Genomic DNA, 20,180 nt, shown 5'->3' on the forward strand with positions numbered 1-20,180 from the left:
AGGTTAGGATGCTCACTGGTGCAAAACTGTAGAGTGGACAAAAGAGGAAAAGATCATTTTTCCATCTTTGGCCTTTGTGCCACACTATTAGAGGCAGTGTTGCTTATACCCCAGAATAGTGATACCATTCCTTTGGTTTTTACTTAAAATTCTGTAAAGCAAAGCATGAATTTATAAGTGGTAGGGCAGGTGGGCAGATAAATCTCAGTGACATATACCATGCTGGATTCAGAATAACTGGACTACTCTAGAACCTGGTATGTAGGGCAGTAGAAGGGAACATTTGTTTCACTTTGGCCTTTCCTGCTCCAGCAGTCTTGCCTGGAAAATCCCATGGATGGAGGAGCCTGGTAGGCTGCAGTCCATGGGGTCACTAAGAGTCGGACACGACTGAGTGACTTCACTTTCACTTTTCACTTTCATGCATTGGAGAAGGAAAGGGCAACCCACTCCAGTGTTCTTGCTTGGAGAACCCCAGGGACGGTGGAGCCTGGTGGGCTGCCATCTATGGGGTCACACAGAGTCGGACACGACTGAAGCGACTTAGCAGCAGCTGCAGCTCAATGGAAAGAACTTGACCTCTCATTGACCGCTCAATAAGATCGGAGGGGTAAATGAAGGTAGCAGAGCTTTTTAAATCTCTGGTGGTCACAGGCTCACAGGGCAACACTGAAGAGAGGAATAGAGAAAAGAAATCTCCACCTGAGTGCCTTCTATGGAATACCAGGCACCAGTAGGTTCTGTGTTATTCTGACTTCCCAGGTGGCACCAGGAGACGTGAGAGATGCAGGTTCAATCCTCAGGTCGGGAAGATCCCCTGGAGGAGGGCATGGCAACCCACTCCAATATTTTTGCCTGGAGAATCCCCATGGTCAGAGGAGCCTGGCAGGCTACAGTCCATAGGATCGCCAAGAGTGGGACACGATTGAAGCAACTTTGCACACAGGCACGTAATCCTAAGAGCCCTCAGAAGTAGTATGCATTCCCTTCATTTTGTAGGTAAGGATGGTTCAGTAACTTCTCCACAGTCGAAGATCAAGTGAGTGATGGGCCCTGGGACTTGATTTCAGATTTGTCTGACTCCAGAGTCTGGGCTTTTCCTTTTAATGGAGGACATAGCTTGTTGGGATTGGTGTGACCAATCCTATTGGCCAAGGAAAACTGAAGCATTTCGTAGAATGAGGGAGGCACTAAGGCACTTGTTAGAGAGTAAATAGAGTCTGTCAGAGGGAATGACCCTAAGGGAGTTGGAAAGCAGGTGTGAGAGAAGAGACAGCGGAGAGGATGGTTGGTCTTAATTAAGTCTAATTTATCTCTTGACCACCAATAGGGAAATGGGGGGGGTGGTGGGGAGGGACAAGTTAATAAGAGGAAATGGTCCAAGAGCCAAGCTCTCCAGGATTTTCTCCCATTTTCCTCCTCAGCAGCCCCCTCTGGACAGGGGCTCAGCTCTGGCTTTGTCATCACATTCTGGGTGCAGACAAAGGACTTGATGTAGGAAGACAGGCTGGCCATCCAGAGCAGGTTTGTCTCGTGGAAAGGATGTGCAGCTGAGAGCAAGGAAGGCCCAGCCAGGAGTGAGAAGATATGTGTTTCAGTGCAGCTCATGATGAAGGGAACCATCATGGTAGGTAGAGTGATGCTCATTTATTCATGGAAGATAAGTACTGATCATTTTCTCTGGCGAGCCTGAGAAGCACCCTTAAGGAAAGAGCAGGGACTCGACCTAAACACCTGACTAGTTGGGGGTCTCAGCAAAGGTCTGGAGCTGCTTTCTGATCCCTTGTGCCCAGGGCCCCTGTGACTGGTGTTTGGGGGATATAGAGAAAGAGGGTAGGAAGCCAGGGGTATCAGACCCTTTCTGGGGGTTTAGCTTTTTCTGTCGGTCTAACATGGCACTGGACTTTGTAAGAAACAAGGGGTTCAGCTGTATAAGTTTAAAGTCTTGGATATTTGTCTCTTCAGGGTTCTCAGGCTCTTTCCGGAACCTTGTGAACTCCACCTTCATGCTGGTCTTTGGCATCTCACATACAAAGAGAACCTTGTTCTTTAGCTTGTTTTGGATCCAGGGATCGATGGAGGCCAAAAGAATTAATGTTTCTTGTAGCTGCATTGAAACAAGCCCCGTGGCTGGCTCCCTTCAGGCCAGCCCTGGGAGGGGGGAGGGGAGTTCTGGCCACAGGTCACTCTGAGTCCCAGGAAATGAGGTCGAGGGACAACGTCTAAGGGCTTATTCCCCTCTCCTCCATCAGAGGGCATGTTGTGTGAGGAGAGTGGGAGAGGCTGGAGGAAGAGGAGGGCAGGGATGCCTTACACTCTTCTTCACAGACGCGTTCTTCTCCACATCCAGCATGTCCAGGACCAAGTGGAACACCTGTGGGCTGCGGATCCCCAGGACGCTCTGGCAGAGGCAGGATGAGGGCACCTCAGTAGCCAGCCCAGGAAGATGCCCCGTCTATGCTCTCTTCCATTCTAGTGCCCTCGTGATGACCCTTTCCCTGGACAGGAGATGTGGCTTCCCAGCTGCTTCCTTACCTTTGAGGGCCTGCCTCTGCATTGGGTTCCGGTACAATTTTTTTCACCGGAAGAGTCAAGATAGTTTCTGTCACATCTTAGCAATGCCCCTCACACCCTTCACCTGTCCCTTCTCATACCCAGCTCCAGTCCTGCAGAAAAGCTTTCCCTTAACTCCTGGTACAGTGGGAAGTCTAAAATAAAAAAGCCGGCAAACCCCCTCCCCACACTTTGCAGCCCTTTCTTCCCTCAGTAGCTCTCCTGGACTGCCCACTCCCCCAGCCATCAACACATCTGGTCAGAGTTGCGGAGCTGGCCTTACCAGAGAGATGACTGCTTCCTGGCGTGCTATGGCATTTGAGCTCATCAGCTGCCTGAAGAGAAGGGAGTGAGTGTGTTGTGGTCCAGTTAAGGGGAAGGGGAGGAAGACTGGCTGCTTCTTATAGTCCAGAGTGACTCAGGCATAAAGCTGATGAGTGATGTTAATTTCATTAATGTCCCCTTCTTGTTTCTTGGGTCAGGAAAGGGACTGGGAGGGGAAAGGTCGGTACAACAGTTTTCCAAGGGGCTCTGAGTGATGATCAGGACTCACATTTGTCCAGAACGTTACGGTTACAAATCCCTTCCAAGTCCTCATCTTAACTTGAGCTTTAAATAGCAACTCTGAGTGGTAGGTATTACCAGCCCCTTTTTACAGATGAAGAAAAGCCCAGAGGTCAGAGAGTGACTGGCCAGTGGCCTGGGCAGTGTGATCTGAGACCAGGCAGTAGGTTCTCAGCTCTCACTGACCCTCTGTCCCCTTCCCACAGCCTAGGATTTGGCCCTGGTAGCTCCCAGCCCGAACCACTCACGCCTCCACCAAGTTCAACATCATGGGCTTCATCTTGAGCTCTTCCACAGTTTCAGCAACAGCCTGCCTTATAGCCTGAAGAGAGATTAAGGTGGGACAGGGACTCAGGGGTGTGCTCTTAAGTGCTTCCCACTTTTTTTTTTTTTATGTGGACCATTTTTTAGCCTTTATTGAATTTGTTACAGTATTGTTTCTGTTTCACGTATTGGCTTTTTGGCCACAAGGCATGTGGAATCCTAGCTCCCTGACCAAGGATTGAACCCCAACCCCTGAACTGGAAGGTGAAGTCTTAACCACTGGACCATCAACCTTCATTGAGAGTTTACTTTGTGCTGTGTGGATGGTCCTTGCCTCAGGGAGCTCACGGTCTGGTGGGGGAAACAGACAAGTGAACAGGCAGTCAGACTCCTGAACTAAATGTAGGGACAACAGGAGGATCTCCTAGCTCAGTCTGAGTTCCAAGAAGACTTCCTGGAGGAAGTGATGCCGCAGCTGAAACCTGAGGCATGAGTAGGAGTTAATCAGGCCGAGAGGCTGGGGGCCAACTTCCCTGGGCAGAGGGAGAGCAGGTACAAAAGCCTGGAGGCAGGAGAGAGCACAGAGAGGTTAGGGAACAGGAAATGGTTCACTTTAGCTAGGTGACCATACAGAGTCTTCAGAGTGGGACACTGAGCAATTACACTGGGACCACGGGTATAAGTCAGGACAGGCTGCTCCTAAGCACTGCTGGTGCGTGGCTTGGCACGAGTGTGGTGAGGGTAAAGAGTCAGGCAGGCCTTGGGTGGTGAAGGGCTATGTAAGCCCTCCTGAGAGCTTGGGGAGTAACAAGTTTTTTGCAGAGGTGAGCTGCAATCTGATTCACAGCTTAGAAAAATGTCTTTAGTGCTGTGTCTGGCTTTGTAGCAAGCTCTAAGAAAGGTAAAAGCCAGGAAGTGCACAGGAAGGCAGGATGATTCTGTTGGTGGTGATTGGAAAGCTTCCCATAGGAGGTGTTGTCTGGGCTGGTCTGGAAGGGGTGATCGTATTTTAATAGGCAGTAGGAGAGAGCAGCTACTTACCAGTGGGACTGAAAGCAGAGGCAGTTTTACACCTTTCAGGGGAGGGAGGAATAACAGGGCACTTTAAACTGAGAGGACTGCCCACACAGAGGCCAGACGGCTTGGAGACAGGAGCTATGTTCTGGGAAATGTGATGCATGCTTTGGGGGGCATGCATACACAGAAGAACCATACAAAAAAGATCTGAACGACCCAGAGAACCATGATGGTGTTGTCTGGAGCCAGACATCATGGAGTGTGAAGTCAAGAGGGCCTTAGGAAGCATCACTATTAACAGTGTTAGTATAGGTGATGGAATTCCAGCTGAGTGATTTCAAATCCCAAAAGATAATGATGTTAAAGTGCTGCACTCAATATGCCAGCAAATTTGGAAAACTCAGCAGTGGCCACAGGACTGGAAAAGGTTCATTCCAATCCCAAAGAAAGGCAATGCCAAAGAATGTTCAAACTACTGCACAATTGCACTCATCTCACATGCTAGTAAAGTAATGCTGAAAATTCTCCAAGCTAAGTTCAACAGTATGTGAACCGAGAACTTCCAGATGTTCAGGCTGGATTTAGAAAAGGCAGAGGAACCAGAGATCAAATTTCCAACATCTGGTGGATCATAGAAAAAGCAAGAATTCCAGAAAAACACTTACTTCTGCTTCACTGACTATGCCAAAGCCTTTGACTGTGTGGATCACAACAAACTGGTGGAAAATTCTTAGACAACACCAGACCACCTGACCTGCCTCCTAAGAAATCTGTATTCAGGTCAAGAAGCAACAGTTAGAACCAGACGTGAAACAACGGACTGGTTCCAAATTGGGAAAGGAGTATGGCAAGGCTGTATTTTGTTACCTTGCTTATTTAATTTATATGCAGAGTACATCATGCAAAATGCTGGACTGGATGAAGCACAAGCTGGAATCAAGATTGGTGGGAGAAATATCAATAACCTCAGATATGCAGATGACACCACCCTTATGACAGAAAGCAAAGAGGAACTAAAGAGCCTCTTGATGAAAGTGAAAGAGGAGAGTGAAAAAGCTGGCTTAAAACTCAACATTCAAAAAACTAAGATCATGGCATCCCATCAGTTCATGTCCCATCAGTTCATGGCAAATAGATGGGGAAACAATGAACAGTGATGGACTTCATTTTCTTGGGTGCCAAAATCACTGCAGATGGTGACTGCAGTCACAAAATCAAAAGATAATTGCTCCTTGGAAGAAAAGCTATGACCAACCTAGACAGCATATTAAAAAGCAGAAACATTACTTCACTGACAAAGGGTCACATAGTCAAAGCTATGGTTTTTCCAGTGGTCATGTATGAATGTGAGAGTTGGACAATATAGAAAGCTGAGTGCTGAAGAATTGATGCTTTTGAACTGTGGTGTTGGAGAAGACTCTTGAGAGTCCCTTGAACTGCAAGGAGATCAAACCAGTCAATCCTAAAGGAAATCAGTCCTGAATATTCATTGGAAGGACTGATGCTGAAGCTGAAGCTCCAATACTTTGGCCACCTTATATGAAGAAGTGACTCCTTGGAAAAGACCCTAATGTTGGAAAAGATTGCAGGCAGGAGGAGAAGGGGACGATAGAGGATGAGGTGGTGGATGGCATCACTGACTCGATGGACATGAATTTGAGCAAGCTCCGGGAGTTGGTGATGGACAGGGAAGCCTGGCTTGCTGCAGTGCATTGGGTTGCAAAAAGTTGGACACAACTGAGCAACTGAACTGAACTGAACTGAACTTTGGGGGGCAGTGTGGTGGGAGCCAAGGCAGGGTAGGGGTCCTTTAGAGAAAGGTGAAGAGACAGGTTTGGGCTGCCTGGGCTTGGGAGTGTTGGTCTCACTTACGAAGAAGGGTTCATTATATGTCTTTCTCCTGAGTAGGTCAAATGTGAGTTCTTCCAGACCATGTGCCTGGATCCATTCCAGCCCTATGGCCTTGAGCATCTGCGTGGCTTCAAAACGGTGCTGAGGGCAGACACAAAGGACAGACTGCCTTCCTCATCCCCCAGCACATCCTTGTGCTGGAGCAGGAAGGGTACTAGGCAGTTGAGAGCTTACCTCCAGGACGCTGGAACAAGACAGCTGGTCCAGGATGCTCCTGACAACTGTGGCTGAGTGCACACCCATTATCTTGACCAGCACAGTGAGTGCCTGTGGGGGTGGGCAGGGCGGGGTGGCGTATACCAGACCAAGAGGCATTTGGATGGCCAAGCACGCTTGAGGGCTAGAACTTGTAGGAAACAGGCAGAGTCCTTTCTCCTCCTTCTTGGCCTCATGAGTGACAGCGCAAGTTCACGTGTGTACACATGTGCCCATACGTGAATGAATGGAATATACACAGATCTGTGTCCACTTACGCCCACGTGACCCACATACATATTCACAAACACACAGAGGACCCTGTGGTGCTCCCTGCTGAAGCTCCTTTTCTCTGGGATGAGGATGACAGGGTCCAGAGCCCAGCAGAGTCAGCACCGTTTCCCCAGGGGTCCCCGGGGAGCCCGGCCCCCCGCCCCTCACACCTTCATCTGCTGGGTCTTCGGCCCTTGACACAGGCACTGCAGCAAGTACTCTCGGGCCACGTTGCTGTGGGGCCTCAGGAACCCCAAGCACAGGGCCGCCTCCGCCGCCGCCTTGTTCCCTGACTTCTTTATCAGCATCAGCAGCGCCAGCACCAGCTTCTCTTCATCCTCCACCTGAGTCCTCTTGAGAGGGAGACGGGCCGTTTGGACTAGGTCTCTGGCCAGGCTTTGTGAGGAGGGCAATTCAAGACTGCTTCCAGCCCCTTCTCCCTCTTCCCTAGAAGGAATCTCCTATCAAGAGCTTAGTTTACCCACTTCCCTCTTGCTCCCATCTACTTGCTCCCAGCTCACAGCCTTTCACTTCTCTATGACTTTTTCTTGTGGATGGGTTGGCGTTACTCTCTTTAATACCTCTGCTGTCTCAGCTCTTGACATTTGAAAAAAATACACAGGTCATTGACCCGACGCCTCTCCTCCCATAACCTTGTCCTTGGTGCTACGTCAGCCGTTAATTCCCACAGAGGGACTCATCGTTACCCGTTACTGCAGCTTTTCTCTGACTCCCTCTCCTCCTGTCTTTCTGGTTCTCCTCTGATGTCAGCAGTTATTGTTATACCTACTGTATAGCATAGGGAACTCTACTCAGTGCTGTGTGATGACCTAAATGGGAAGGAAATCCAAAAAAGTATGTACGGGGCTTCCCTGGTGGCCCAGTGGTGAAGAACTTGCCTGCCAGTGCAGGATACATGGGTTCGGTCCCTGGGTGGGGAAGATCCCCTGGAAAGGGAAATGGCAACCCACTCCAGTATTCTTGCCTGGAAAATCCAACGGACAGAGAAGCCTGGTGGGCTGCAGTCCATGGAGCTGCCAAAGAGTTGGACATGTTTTGTCCAAGTTTGTTGACTAAATAGCAACAATATGTACGAATGACTGATTCACTTTGCTGTACAGTGAAAACATTGTAACATTACATAACATTGTAAAGCAACTATATGCCAATGAGTTTTTTAAAAAGGAGTATATTAAATAGCTTTACTTTGAACTTATTTCATTACCTGTATATGAGTATATATGTGGGTTAGTTATTCATGTATTTTTTCTATCGTAAATTGTCTATAAAAGTTCCTTACATTTGTATAGTGTGGTCAGAGTGCTTTTATTTATTCCTGTTGTTAATTGAATTCTTCTAAACAGGAATTGGGAGTTTTTACTTGGCTATTACATAAAAGATGAGTTCTTTTATGTAAGTATAGATGTATATGCGGGGGATTGTGAGGGTTTATAAAAGTACATGGTCAGATCTATCACTTAGACATATCGTGTTATCTCCGTTGCTTATTTTTTAAACTTTTCTTAGTGAAAGAATTTATCTGTAACTTTTATATTCCTTACTTTCAGATTCTTATAAATAAAAATGAAAGTGAATGTTTTTTGTATATTTAATGCTAATAAATCACTCTATTAAAAAAGTTGGACTGCATGAAGACTAACAATTCATTGAGCAACTCTGCCCTCCTCCTCACTTTCTTCCCTTTTTACCCAGCTTCAATTCCATGGTCCCTGAACTCCTTTACCCCCTCTTTATTGTACTAAACTCTCCACCAACTCTATGCATGCACTTCCCAGAGGAAATCAAAGTTATGATGACTAATCTTGCTTGAAGTATATGAACACAAACCTTATGTAGACCCTTAATGATGCCTAATGGTCAGACTGCTTTTCCCTGGGCAGTTCTCTTTCCCACCTTCCTAATTCATATTCCTTCCTCTGGACCCTCTAACACTTCTTTCTCTATTCTGTTAAGTTGATGACCTTGCTTCCTACTTTATCGAGCAAAATAAAAGCAACTAGAAAAGAAGTTCCAGAGACACTTACCACCACTCCTGTCCAACTTTCAACACCTGCACCCATATTCCTTCCTTTCCACGTTACTGTGGACCATGACCATCTATCTAAAAACGTCAGTCTTGGGGACTTTCCTGGGGATCTGGTGGCTAGGATTGCACACTCCCATTGTAGGGGGCCCAGGTTCGATCTCTGGTCAGGAAACTAGAGCCCACATGCTGCCACCAAGAGTCCACGTGCGACTAAAGATCCCACATGCCACAACCAAGACTTGGTGCAGCCAAATAAATAAAAATATTAAAAAAGATAAAGCCAATCTCTTACGTGCTTGCTCTCATCCCTTCTCATCTTCTCAAGAACATTGCTGCCCAACTCTTCCCACCCTCTTCAAAACGATCATTTTCCTGACGACTGGATCGTTAATCCTCAGCATTGAAACAGGCTGCTATTTTTTCTCTTTCTAGAATTTACCCCTGCTGCTGACTACAGCTCTATCCAGAAAAACTTGGACAGTTGCCTATTCTTGCCATCTTGCCCTTCTTTCCTCCCATTTTCTCTTAACCCTACTCCATTCAGACTTTCACCACCCCACCAGAATAGTTCTTGTTGAGATAATCAATGATCCCCACATGGTTAAATCCATTGTATGGATTCTCAGTCCTTATATTGTTTGATATGGTTGATTTGTCTCCTTTTCCTTGATAAATGTTCTTTACTTGATTTTCAGTATACCATTCTATTGGTTGTCTTCCTACCTGTTGGCTACTTCTTAGTATTTACTGGTTCTTCCTCTTATCTCTGACCTCTTAACACTGGGGTGCCCCAAGTCTTGATTCTTGGTTCTTAGTGATCTCATCTTATTGAATGACATGATATGCTACCTATATGCTGGCAACTTGTAGATCTCTTCCACTAGCTCAGGCTTCTGAACTCCAAGTTGTATATCCAGCTGCTTATTTGTTTCCTTTGGATGTCCAGAAGACGTCACAAACATAACTTGTCCACAGCTGGACTTCTGATATTACCTCCAAGCCTGTTGCATGTGCAGCTTTCTCCATCTTGAAGTGAAGTGAAAGTTGCTCAGTCCTGTCCCCATGGACTATACAGTCCATGGAATTCTCCAGGCCAGAATACTGGAGTGGGTAGCCTTTCCCTTCTCCAGGGTTTCTTTCCAACCCAGGGATTGAACCCAGGTTCGACTGAACCCAGGTCTCTGACACTGCTGACAGATTCTTTACCAGCTGAGCCTCAAAGGAACCCCGAGAATATTGGAGTGGGTAGCCTATCCTGTCTCCAGGTGATCTTCCCCACCCAGCAATCGAACCGGGGTCTCCTGCGTTGCAGGTGGATTCTTTATCAACTGAGCTATCAGGGAAACTCATTCTCCTTCTTAGTTGATGACAACTCCATCCTTTCCGTTTCTAGGCCAAAAGCCTCAGCTTCCTCCTTGTTTCCTCACTTTCTCTCACAGCTCACATTTAACCTGTCAGAGTTTTACTTTAAAAATATATGCAGGGGATTTCCCTTGTGGTCCAGTGGCTGAGACGCCACACTCCCAATGAAGGGGGCCTGGGTTTGATCCCTGTTCAGGGAACTAGATCCCACATACCGCAACTACAAGATCCTGCATGCCGCAAGCAAGACTCGACACCGCCAAAACAAACCAATAAATATTAATACATATATACATATTCAGAGCTTAAAACTGCTTACCAACCCCACTGCAACCACTGTGGTCCAAGCCACCATTGTGTCTCACGAGGATTGCTTTAACAACTCCTAACTGGTCTCTCTGGAGAAGGAAATGGCACCCCACTCCAGTACTCTTGCCTGGAAAATCCCATGGATGGAGGAGCCTGGGAGGTTACAGTCCATAGGGTTGCAAAGAGTCGGACACGACTGAGTGATTTCACTTCACTCCCTTCACTCACTTCATACTTTATCGCTGGAGAAGGAAATGGCAACCCACTCCAGTGTTCTTGCCTGAAGAATCCCATGGACAGAGGAGCCTGGTGGGCCATGGTCCATGGGGTCACAGAGAGTCGGACACGACTGAAGTGACTGAGCACAACTGGTCTCTCTGCTTTCACTTTTGCCTTTCATCCCCTGCCCATCTTTCTTCAACATAGCAGTCAGAGTAAACCTTTTTTTTTTGGCCACTGTGCCACATAAGGGGTCTTAGTTCCCCGACCAGGGATCAACCAGGGATTGGACCCAGGCCCCCTGCATTGGGAGCACAGAGTCTTAACCACTGGACCACCAGGGAAGTCCCCCAGAGTGAACTTTTGAAACATAAGTTAGATCACATCATTGCTTTGTTCAAAAACCTATTGCACTCAGAAGAAAACTCAAGTACGTAAAGTCATCCAGAAGGCCACACATGCGCCAGTCTCCTGTTAGCGCCTCTGACCCGACTTCATTTCCTCCTGCTTTCTCTGTTCCCGCTCCACTTCTGTCACATGGCCTCCTTGCTGTTCCTTGCCCATACCAAGCCTGCCCCTGCCTTCGGGACTTTGCCTCGATTCTTCCTTTGCTGGGGATGCCTTCTCTCAGATATCTGCAAGGCTCACCCCTCACCTTCATGCTTGAGCTCAAACGACGACTTCCACATGAGGCCTCCCCTGTCCTCAGTGTTTAAAATCGCAACTCATTCCATCTGCACTCAGCATTCCTGATCACTCTCATCCCTGATCATCCTAATCACTCTCATCCCTCTACATAATTCTTCCGTTGCACTTGCTGTATCTAACGTACTATATAATGAAATTTGTTGGTTATTACGTGTCTCCCCGGGCTTCCCCTGTGGCTCAGCTGGTAAAGAATCTGCCAGCAATGAGGGAGACCTAGGTTCAATCCCTGGGTTGGGAAGATCCCCTGGGGAAGGGAAAGGCTACCCACTCCAGTATTCTGGCCTGGAGAATTCCATGGACTGTATAGTCCATGGGGTCACAAAGAGTCGGACACGACTGAGTGACTTTCACTTTCACATGTCTCCCCTCTCCCCTTCCCCCACCCCACTGGAATGTAAGCTCTACCAAAAGCTGAGATCTCTGCCTGCTTTGGTTTGCTGACATATCCCAAGGGCCTAGGATGATGTCTGGCCCATGATAGCTGTTCAATATGTTTGTTGAGTAAGTGGATGTAATGAATTCTATTTCATGTGGAACAGTGACGGGGTCAAAATAAGAGGACCCTAAAGGGGAAAAATCTCAAGTAGTGTCAGCAGACTTTCTTGGTCCCTGTCCCCTCTGGGCAGAGGTTTTCCTTTAACAGGTTATTTTAAGGATGATAATAATAATGAGGCGTGGTCACTGAAAGAGCACAGGCACTGGGACTTCCATGGAGACCAGTGGCTAAGACTCCACACTCCCGATGCAGTGGGTCCAGGTTCGATCCCTGAACGGGGAGCTAGATCCCACGTGCCACAACTAAGTTTGCATGACTCAAATAAGACCTGGTGCAGCCAAATAAATAAATATATATAAAAAAATAATTAGGCATTGAAGTAGGTGCTTTACATATATTATCTCATTTAATCTTCTCAACGATGCTGTAACTACTATATCCATTTTAGAGCAGGACAAATGACAACTCTGAAAGCTGGCTTTTCAGAGGTGGTATGACCAGTTCAGGAGCTACGCCAGTGATTCTGTCCAGGCAACCTATTCCACAGGGGACTCCACAAGGACATCGTCCCCCCCCCTTATCAGAGCTAGGAGCTAGGTACCCTCGCCCCAGCTTAACCCCCAGCCAGCACCATTGATGACCTGTCCGACCTTGCCCCGGGGACTGACTCTTCCCCCACAGTCACCTGATCTCTGGGGACAGCAGCCCAGGAACTCAGAGCTGTCCGAAGTGCTATCAGAGTATCCATCCTCTGCCCCTCATTTTGCCCCTTCAACTTCTTGATGAGAGTTTGGATCACGTGCTTTTTCAGGCATCCTGGACAGGGAGGAGCCTCAGGTCAGGGCGGAGCCTCCGGGGCGGCTCCTCTCTGCCAGATTCCACCTGACTCCTCTGTGTCCTCACAACCTCGGTCCCACGGTCGGCCGTCCCCCCAGGACACCAGAGCAGCTGGCTGAGCGTGACCGCAGTTCCCAGAGCCTGCTCTCTGTCTCCCTCCCACCTCTTCTCCCTCTTCACCCCACCTTCCTCGCTCTGCCCAACAATCCCTCGGATCACTCCCAGATCTGCCAATGACTGGGTTGCAGTGGGGGCGCCGTCCACTGTCTTCTGTCCTTCCCTAAAGGTGGATTGCGGCTACACTGCCTGCTTCCTCCCCTGCCCCTACTCCCACCCAGGGGAGGACCCACTCACCCAGGATGGCCAGGGCTCGACAGGCCTCATATTTCACTTTCTCCGGACCGGCTTGGGCCTGATTTAAGGGGGTAGGGGGTGGGAACGTGCCTTAAGGTGGTGGACTATCAGGAGCTTTCAGGATCAGCTCAGCTTAACTTTTCATTTTACAGATGAGGAAACCGAGTGACCTGTTTATGTTCAAACCCGGGTGCAGGCAGGGTGATGCGATGGAAGGACCATAACTTAGGAGTAAGACTTTTGTTCACCTCACTATCTGGTGTCTGATAGCCATGAGGCCTAGGGCAGGTCACCTGGCCTCTCAGAGCTTTCATTTTCTCATTAGAACAATACAGCTCCTGCTAACTAGTTCTAGTATCAGAAGATTTAAATGAGATTATGGGTAAGAACACAGCCCACCCCCACCCCCAAAGTCAACTTCTCTGTCAGACAAAGGGGATCTTCAGATCCCCCCTTCCCCATCCTTTAAGATCAAGTTACCCTTTAAAGAAGCCAAGGGCATGAGATGGGCATATGTCGCACAAGGCGGCTGTCTCCTTCCGGCATCTGACCCATCGTCCTTGACCGTGGGGGGCCCTGTCTGTGCTCAGGTCCCAAGGCTCTGCAGACCGCGGGCCCTGTGTCCTCCTCTCCTGGACTCCGTGCAACCCCAGACTCACCACCTGACACAGTGCGTCCATGACAAACTTGTCTCTGACCCCCAGGCACCCCAGAGCCTGCAGGAACAGGGGGAGAGGAAAAGGGAGAGAGCTTGGACACCACCGCCGCGAGCTGCCACCTTCTGGACACTGCTGGAGGTTGTTCTTGGAACATCACTCCCTCCCTGCCCTCCACCTCCAGCATCTTTCTCCTCACCAGCTCAGCCAACTCCTACCTGGCCTGTAACCACACCCCTCCACCCTTGCCACTTCTCACCTGTGCTGCGTAGAGCTGCTCATCCTCCCTGGGAGATTTCAGGCTTTCTGTGAGTTCCTGCCCATCCAGGGAAGCCAGTGGAAGGGAAGAAAGGAACAAATATAGTTCTACCATGCTTCCTTCAAAGTGAAAGGAGCTCACCCAATCCACTCTCCTCCCCCCACTCCATTTTGCCAGCAGGGTCTGAGGGTGGAAGGATAGTGTGAGCCCGAGGTAAAGGCATCCTCAGAAAGAGGTCTCCCCATTCTGCCCCGGCCCCTGCCATGTTCCCTGACCTTTAACCTTTGCCACTTCAGGGGCTCCCCAGCAGGGTCTAAGGGCTTGGACTCCACCGGAGACCTGCGAGTCAGCTTGCTCATGGGGAGACGGAGCTTTTGGCTGAGGGTACCCTCCTTGAGGTACCTGTGGGAGAAATCACACAGGTAGCCCTGGTCCCCTCGTTCCCTTCCTCCTTACTTCACGGACTCTCCTCTGCCTCTGGTCCTCAGCCCAGCTCAGATCAGCTTCCATCTACCCCAGGGTCTCCTCGGGGGTCTGTAGGCTGATTTGCCCCACCCCAGCCCCCCAGCCCCACTCCACCCCTTTCTTCTCTTTCTGTCCTTTCCTAGAAGATGGGGAGGGCGTGGAGAACAGGAAGGGACGAAACACACCTGGGGTGATCTCTCATTTTCCGCAGTGTCTTCTGGGCCTCCCGTTCCTTTCGGCGATCATACAGGGTGTACCAGTGCGTGTACAGCTCGGGCTTCTTGTAGTAGCAGTAAGGTACGGCACTCGGCTTGCTCGGGCGCTCTCTCCAGCACTCCGGACTTGGGGGAGACTCTTCCTTTGGTGCCTGGAGGTGGGTGTGAATGGCAGAGCAGCCACAGGGGACATTTCTCAGCCAGCAAGAGGGCCATGGTGAGAAGGGACTAGACGAGGGAAATACCCTTCAGCCTCTCGTCCTGAAGACACAGCCAGCTCCTAACCAACTGTGTGACTCGGGCAAGTGACTTTACCCTACCAAGGTCTCAGTCTTCTCATCTGCAAAATGGGGCTAATCATCCTTGTTCTGTACCCCTCCCAAGGTGGTTGTGAAGGACTAATGACATAAAGATTGGGAAACTGTTGTTGGTCTGTAAGTTGATCTGAGTACAGTTGGCCCACTGTATCCACAGGTTCCACATCCATGGATTCAACCAACCATGGGATCAAAATATTTGGGGAAAAAAAATTCTAAGAAGTTCCCAAAAGCAAAACTTGAATTTGCCATGTACCTGGTAACTCTTTACATACCATTTACATTGTATTAGGTATTATAAATAATCTAGAGAGGATGTGTGTAGGCTACATGCAAACACCACTCCATTTTATACAACAGACTTAAGTATCTGTGGAGTTTGGTATCCCCTGTGGATACCAAGGGACAACTGTCCACAGTTCAGTTAGTTTAGAATTTCAAGGGACTTTGAGAAAGTCATCTGGGGACTTCCTGGTGGTCCAGTGGATAAGAATCTGCCTGCCAATGCAGGGGACACAGGCTCGATCCCTGGTCCGGGCAGATCCCACATACCAAGGAGCACCTAAGCCTGTCTGCCACAACTACAGAGCCTGCGCTCTAGAGCCCATGAGCCGCAACAAGAGGAGCCACCGCAGTAAGAAGCCCACAGTGGACAGTAGCTCTCACTTCCCATAACTAGAGAAAGCCTGTGTGCAGCATTGAAGACCTTGTGCAACCAAAAAGAAAAAAAAAGGCCATCTGGGCAAGGAGATGAAAAGGCCAGGGACAGGGAACATGTGGAGTAAAGAGAGGGGTATTTTGGGCTCCTGCTCATCCACCCAGGCATTCGACAGATTTTTATTGAGCACCTACTATGTGCCAAGTGCTCGGTGCTGGGGAGACAGTTATCATTCCTGTCCTCATGGAACTTAATAGTTTCATTGGAAAAACAGGATTTCTTCAAATAATCTGTCTTAGACACTTGTGAAACTGCAGCTCTGCTTGTGACCAAGGGTTTAGAGGGGTCAGGGGGTTTCTCTGAAGATTTGACAAGGATTCATTCTTGTCCCTTCTCAAGCCTTCCTGTCTCTACAACAGCTCTCTGAAAAAGGGCTTGGGCTAGTGGTTCCCAGTGGGGTGACAGAGACCATCATAATGAGTTCGCAGGTGATTGTCGTGACTTCAGAAAATGGGACATTGACTCACTCTAAGTAGGGTTGTCAGATTTTATAAGGACCAAGCAAATAAAAAACAGGATTGAGATTTCCCTGGTGGCCCAGTGGCTATGATTCCAAGCTTTCATTGCAGGGGACCTGGCCGTGGTGGGTGGTGGTCAATCCCTGGTCAGGGAACTAGATCCCACATGCCACAGCCAAGGCCCAGAGAAGCCAAATAAATAAACTTCTCTACTTCAATTAAGAACAAACAAACAAAACACTCCAGGATGTCCCACTGAATTTTGATTCCAGGCAGTGAAGGCAATATTTAGGACATAGGCATGTTGAAAAAAATTCATTGTTTATCTGAAATTCAAAAATAACTCATTATTAAGCAACTGCCTGCACAGCCAAAGCCTTACAGATGTTATCTCATAGCCACTCGACAAAGGGAGCGGGACAGAGGTTGACTTGTGATAGAGGCTACTCTTGCGGTTCAGGGAGGGAAAGCCACTTGTCCAAGGTCACACAGAGTTAGTGGCATTCCCAGGGGTGACAGTAGAGTTCTAAGTATGTGTTTGTGTTAGTCATTCAGTCGTGTCCGACTCCTTGCAGCCTCATGGACTGTAGCCCGCCAGGCTCCCCTGTCCATGGAATTCTCCAGGCAAGAGTACTGGAGGAGGTAGCCATGCCTTCCTCCAGGGGATCTTCCCAACCCAGGGATCGGACCCAGGTCTCCTGCATTGGCAGGTGGATTCTTTACCGTCTGAGCCACCAGGGAGCCCATAGGGTTCTATGAACTAGTCTTAATGGGAAGGGATGGTCTGCTGACCTTCTTCCTCCAACAAGGCTCCCAGGGTGGCGGAAGTCAGGGGTCTTACCTGGTGACAGGACCAGGGAAGTAGGACAGGAGCTGCAGCTCTTCTGAGTTCTGTTGCACAAAGGAGACCACATGGACAAGGGTGAGTGAAAGAGTTGTCCTTCTGGGCATTCATTTATCAAGCATTAGCATTTAGCAAACACGATATCAGGCACCGGGGAGGTAAAGAAGCCATAATTCCTGTCCTTTAGGGACTCGTACATTTCTGGTGTCTTGGTCTGTGCAATACCAGCATTGCCATAGCCTGGAAGCTTCTCAGAAATGCAGAATCTCTCAGGCCTACTAAGTCAGGATCTTTATTTGAGTAAGATTCCTATGCATGTTGAAATTGGAGACACACTGGTCTGGCAGAGCGGTTCTCATCCCTGGCTGCGTATTAGAATTAGGTGAGGGAATTTTTTAACATGGCCCAGTCCTGCATCAGACTAATTGAATCAGATTGTCCGAGGAAGGGACCTAGGCATTTTAGAAAGCTTCCCAAAGGATTCTAATGTAAAAATGGTCAGTGGTTCTCAAACTTGAGTGGCACTAGAAAAAACTGGAGATCTTGTTTTTTGTTTGCTTGTCTTGGCCATGCTGAGTGGCATGTGGGATCTTAGTTCCCTGACCAGAGATCGAACCCCTGCCCTCTGCATTGGTGGCACAGAGTCAACCCCTGGATCGCCAGGTAAATCCTGAGAAGTTGCATTTCTAACAAGATACTGATGCTGCTGATCCTGGGAACATATTTTCAGAACCACTGGTCTACTGGTGAGATAGAACCATTTTCTGGGGATTAAGAAAGGGAAATAAATGTGAGGATGGATAAAGGCATAGGTGGTCTTGATGAGGGGTCCTAACCTGGTGGGGAGGAGCAGGGAGGGTTTCCAGAGGAGATTATCCACAAGCTGAGTCTTCAGTGCAAGTAGGAGAGGTAGCCAGACAGATGAGAAGAACAGTGGGCAAGAGGAACACCTTGAAACCTTGGCACTGTGAGAGTGCAGAGCAGGTGAGGAAGCAGAAGCTGGGGAGTCGCAGAGACATCCCACCTTAGAGGGCCCTGGAAACTTACCTTGAGGGGTGTACAGAGCCTTGAAAGTACCCAAGGATCTGCCCTGACTCTGCCCATAGATTTGCTGACATCACCCGGACTCCTGCCTGGGAGTGGGGGCCAGGGAGCTTTCCTTTTCAGGTCCCTGTCCCCGACTCCACTCTTGTCCATTCTAACCTCACCTTTGATCCTTCCTGGATATTCCAGCCATGGGCAGTTGAACATCGCCCTGTTGATGTCAGAGATGTTGACTGATTTTTCGTAGGCCATCCTCTTCTCCTGGGGGGCGGGCAGGGACTACAGGGACTGCTCCTCTGTGAGAGTTGGGGCAGAGCTCGGGGAGACCTGTCATCTGTGGCTCAAGAGGGACTAGTGAGGTGTCTGGGCTTCTAGAGCTAGAAGCCTCCGAGTGTTGAGTGAAAAGATCACCTAGGTGCATGGAACACTCTGGTTCTACTCTGGAGCCCCAGCCCTGGCATCTACTGGCCTGTGGCTTGAGCCAGTCACTTTCCCTCTGGGAGGTGCACTTTCCTCATCTGAAAGGAGGGAAGCCATGCCTGTCTGGTGAGCTCAAGGGGCAGTGGTGAGGCATAAATTAGAAAAAAAGTCAAAGCACTTAATGAGCCTCAAGCTCACGTAGCCCTTGTTATTTTTTTGTCTCCTCTGAAGTTTTTTAAATTTTCAAAAACTTTTCATTTTGTATTGGGGTATAGCTGATTAACAAAAAATGGTGTGCCAATATAGTATATTAACGCATATATATGGAATTTAGAAAGATGGTAACGATGATCCTATCTGCAAGACAGTGAAAGAGACACAGATGTAAAGAACAGACTTTTGGACTCTGTGGGAGAAGGCGAGGGTAGGATGATTTGAGAGAATAGCATTGCAACATGTATATTATCATATGTGAAATAGATCGCCAGTCCAGGTTTGATGCATGAGACAGGGTGCTCAGAGCTGGTGCACTGGGACGACCCTGAGGGATGGGATGGGGAGGGAGGTGGGAGGGGGGTTCAGGATGGGAAACACATGTACACCCGTGGCTGATTCATGTCCATGTATGGCAAAAACCACTACAATAGTGTAAAGTAATTAGCCTCCAATTAAAATAAATATAATTAAAAAACAAACAATGGTGTGATGCTTTCAGGTGAACAGTGAAGTGTCTCAGCCATACATATACATGTATCCCTCTCCCCCAAACTCCCCTGCCATCCAGGCTGCCACACAACATTGAGCAGAGTTCCCTGTGCTATACAGGAGGTCCTTGTTGATTATCCATTTTAAATATAGCAGTGTGTACATGTCCATCCCAAACTCCCTAACTATCCCTTCTCCCAATCATACACATACCTCCTTCTTTGGCAGCAAGAGATAGAAGTCTTTGGGTTGTTGTTCACGAACACATTTATTTTATTTCGTTTTAGAAAAAAAATGTGAGTTTTTAAAACTATATGAGGACTTCCCTGGTGGTCTGTTTTGCTAAAAGTTTTACTTTTGTTTTAGGCTTGAAGGCTTTGTTAACAGAAACCACTTGATACAAACACACAATATGCAATTCCAATATTTAATAGAGAATTAAATTAAATAGAGAATTGTTTGGTTTAATTTCAATATGCAGTCATTAAAAGAAAAATAAAAACAACAGGAAAAGGTAATAGCATATACATCACCAACTTGAACTGAAAACGTGCATCCAGACTTGAACGCTGGGAAGTCCCAAATGACAGCAATCTGAAGCATGAACAAGCCCTCCATTTAAATTTTCCATGTTTGCTCTGCAGGGGACACAGATGTGATCCCTGGTTGGGAAACTAAGATCCCACATGCCGTATGGTGCTGCCAAAAATTAAAAAATAAAAGAAACCCTTGAACTATTAAAAAATTATACGAACAGCAATAATAAAAATGCAAATGTGGATAGACACTCAATTAACATTGATAAGGAGAAATGTCACCCCTTACAGATTTTATCTCAAAGTCTATCAGCTGTACATCAGCTTGCATTGCCACCAGCAGCTTGCATTGCCACCAGCTTGCATTGCCACCCCGACTGTAGAGTCCTGCTTGCTGAGCCACTGCTTCCAGTTGAAGGTTCTGTGTCATTTGA

At 48.2% G+C, this 20,180-nt stretch overlaps 1 protein-coding gene across 1 annotated transcript; it reads right to left on the minus strand.

The window, feature by feature from the left end:
- Positions 1-1,627: 1,627 nt before the first annotated feature.
- On the minus strand, positions 1,628-18,337 carry HEATR9 (HEAT repeat containing 9). Its single transcript, XM_086360336.1, has 15 exons — positions 18,250-18,337; positions 17,039-17,088; positions 14,675-14,856; positions 14,300-14,426; positions 14,025-14,081; positions 13,769-13,825; positions 13,110-13,167; positions 12,604-12,734; positions 6,948-7,130; positions 6,484-6,576; positions 6,271-6,390; positions 3,366-3,439; positions 2,837-2,888; positions 2,315-2,401; positions 1,628-2,107 (listed from the first exon to the last, which is right to left on the minus strand). The coding sequence occupies exons 1-15, from the start codon at positions 18,335-18,337 to the stop codon at positions 1,739-1,741; spliced, it is 1,728 nt and encodes a 575-aa protein (XP_086216462.1). The 3' UTR covers positions 1,628-1,738.
- Positions 18,338-20,180: the final 1,843 nt, after the last annotated feature.

Source organism: Bos grunniens, chromosome 19, assembly GCF_055505025.1.
Source record: "Bos grunniens cultivar Pamir isolate PY7600 chromosome 19, Bosgru_T2T1.0, whole genome shotgun sequence".
NCBI classification, from domain to species: Eukaryota; Metazoa; Chordata; class Mammalia; order Artiodactyla; family Bovidae; genus Bos; species Bos grunniens.

What these genes read in the sequence shown, in the direction of transcription:
- HEATR9 (XM_086360336.1), bottom strand. Translation starts at nt 18,337, where the DNA reads ATGGCCTACGAAAAATCAGTCAACATCTCTGACATCAACAGGGCGATG. An exon ending in AGCAGCTCTACGCAGCACAG is followed by an intron (nt 13,826 to 14,024) that starts GTGAGAAGTGGC and finishes CTGTTCCTGCAG; the next exon opens with GCTCTGGGGTGCCTGGGGGT. An exon ending in CTGCTGTCCCCAGAGATCAG is followed by an intron (nt 7,131 to 12,603) that starts GTGACTGTGGGG and finishes CTCCCTCTCAAG; the next exon opens with AGGACTCAGGTGGAGGATGA.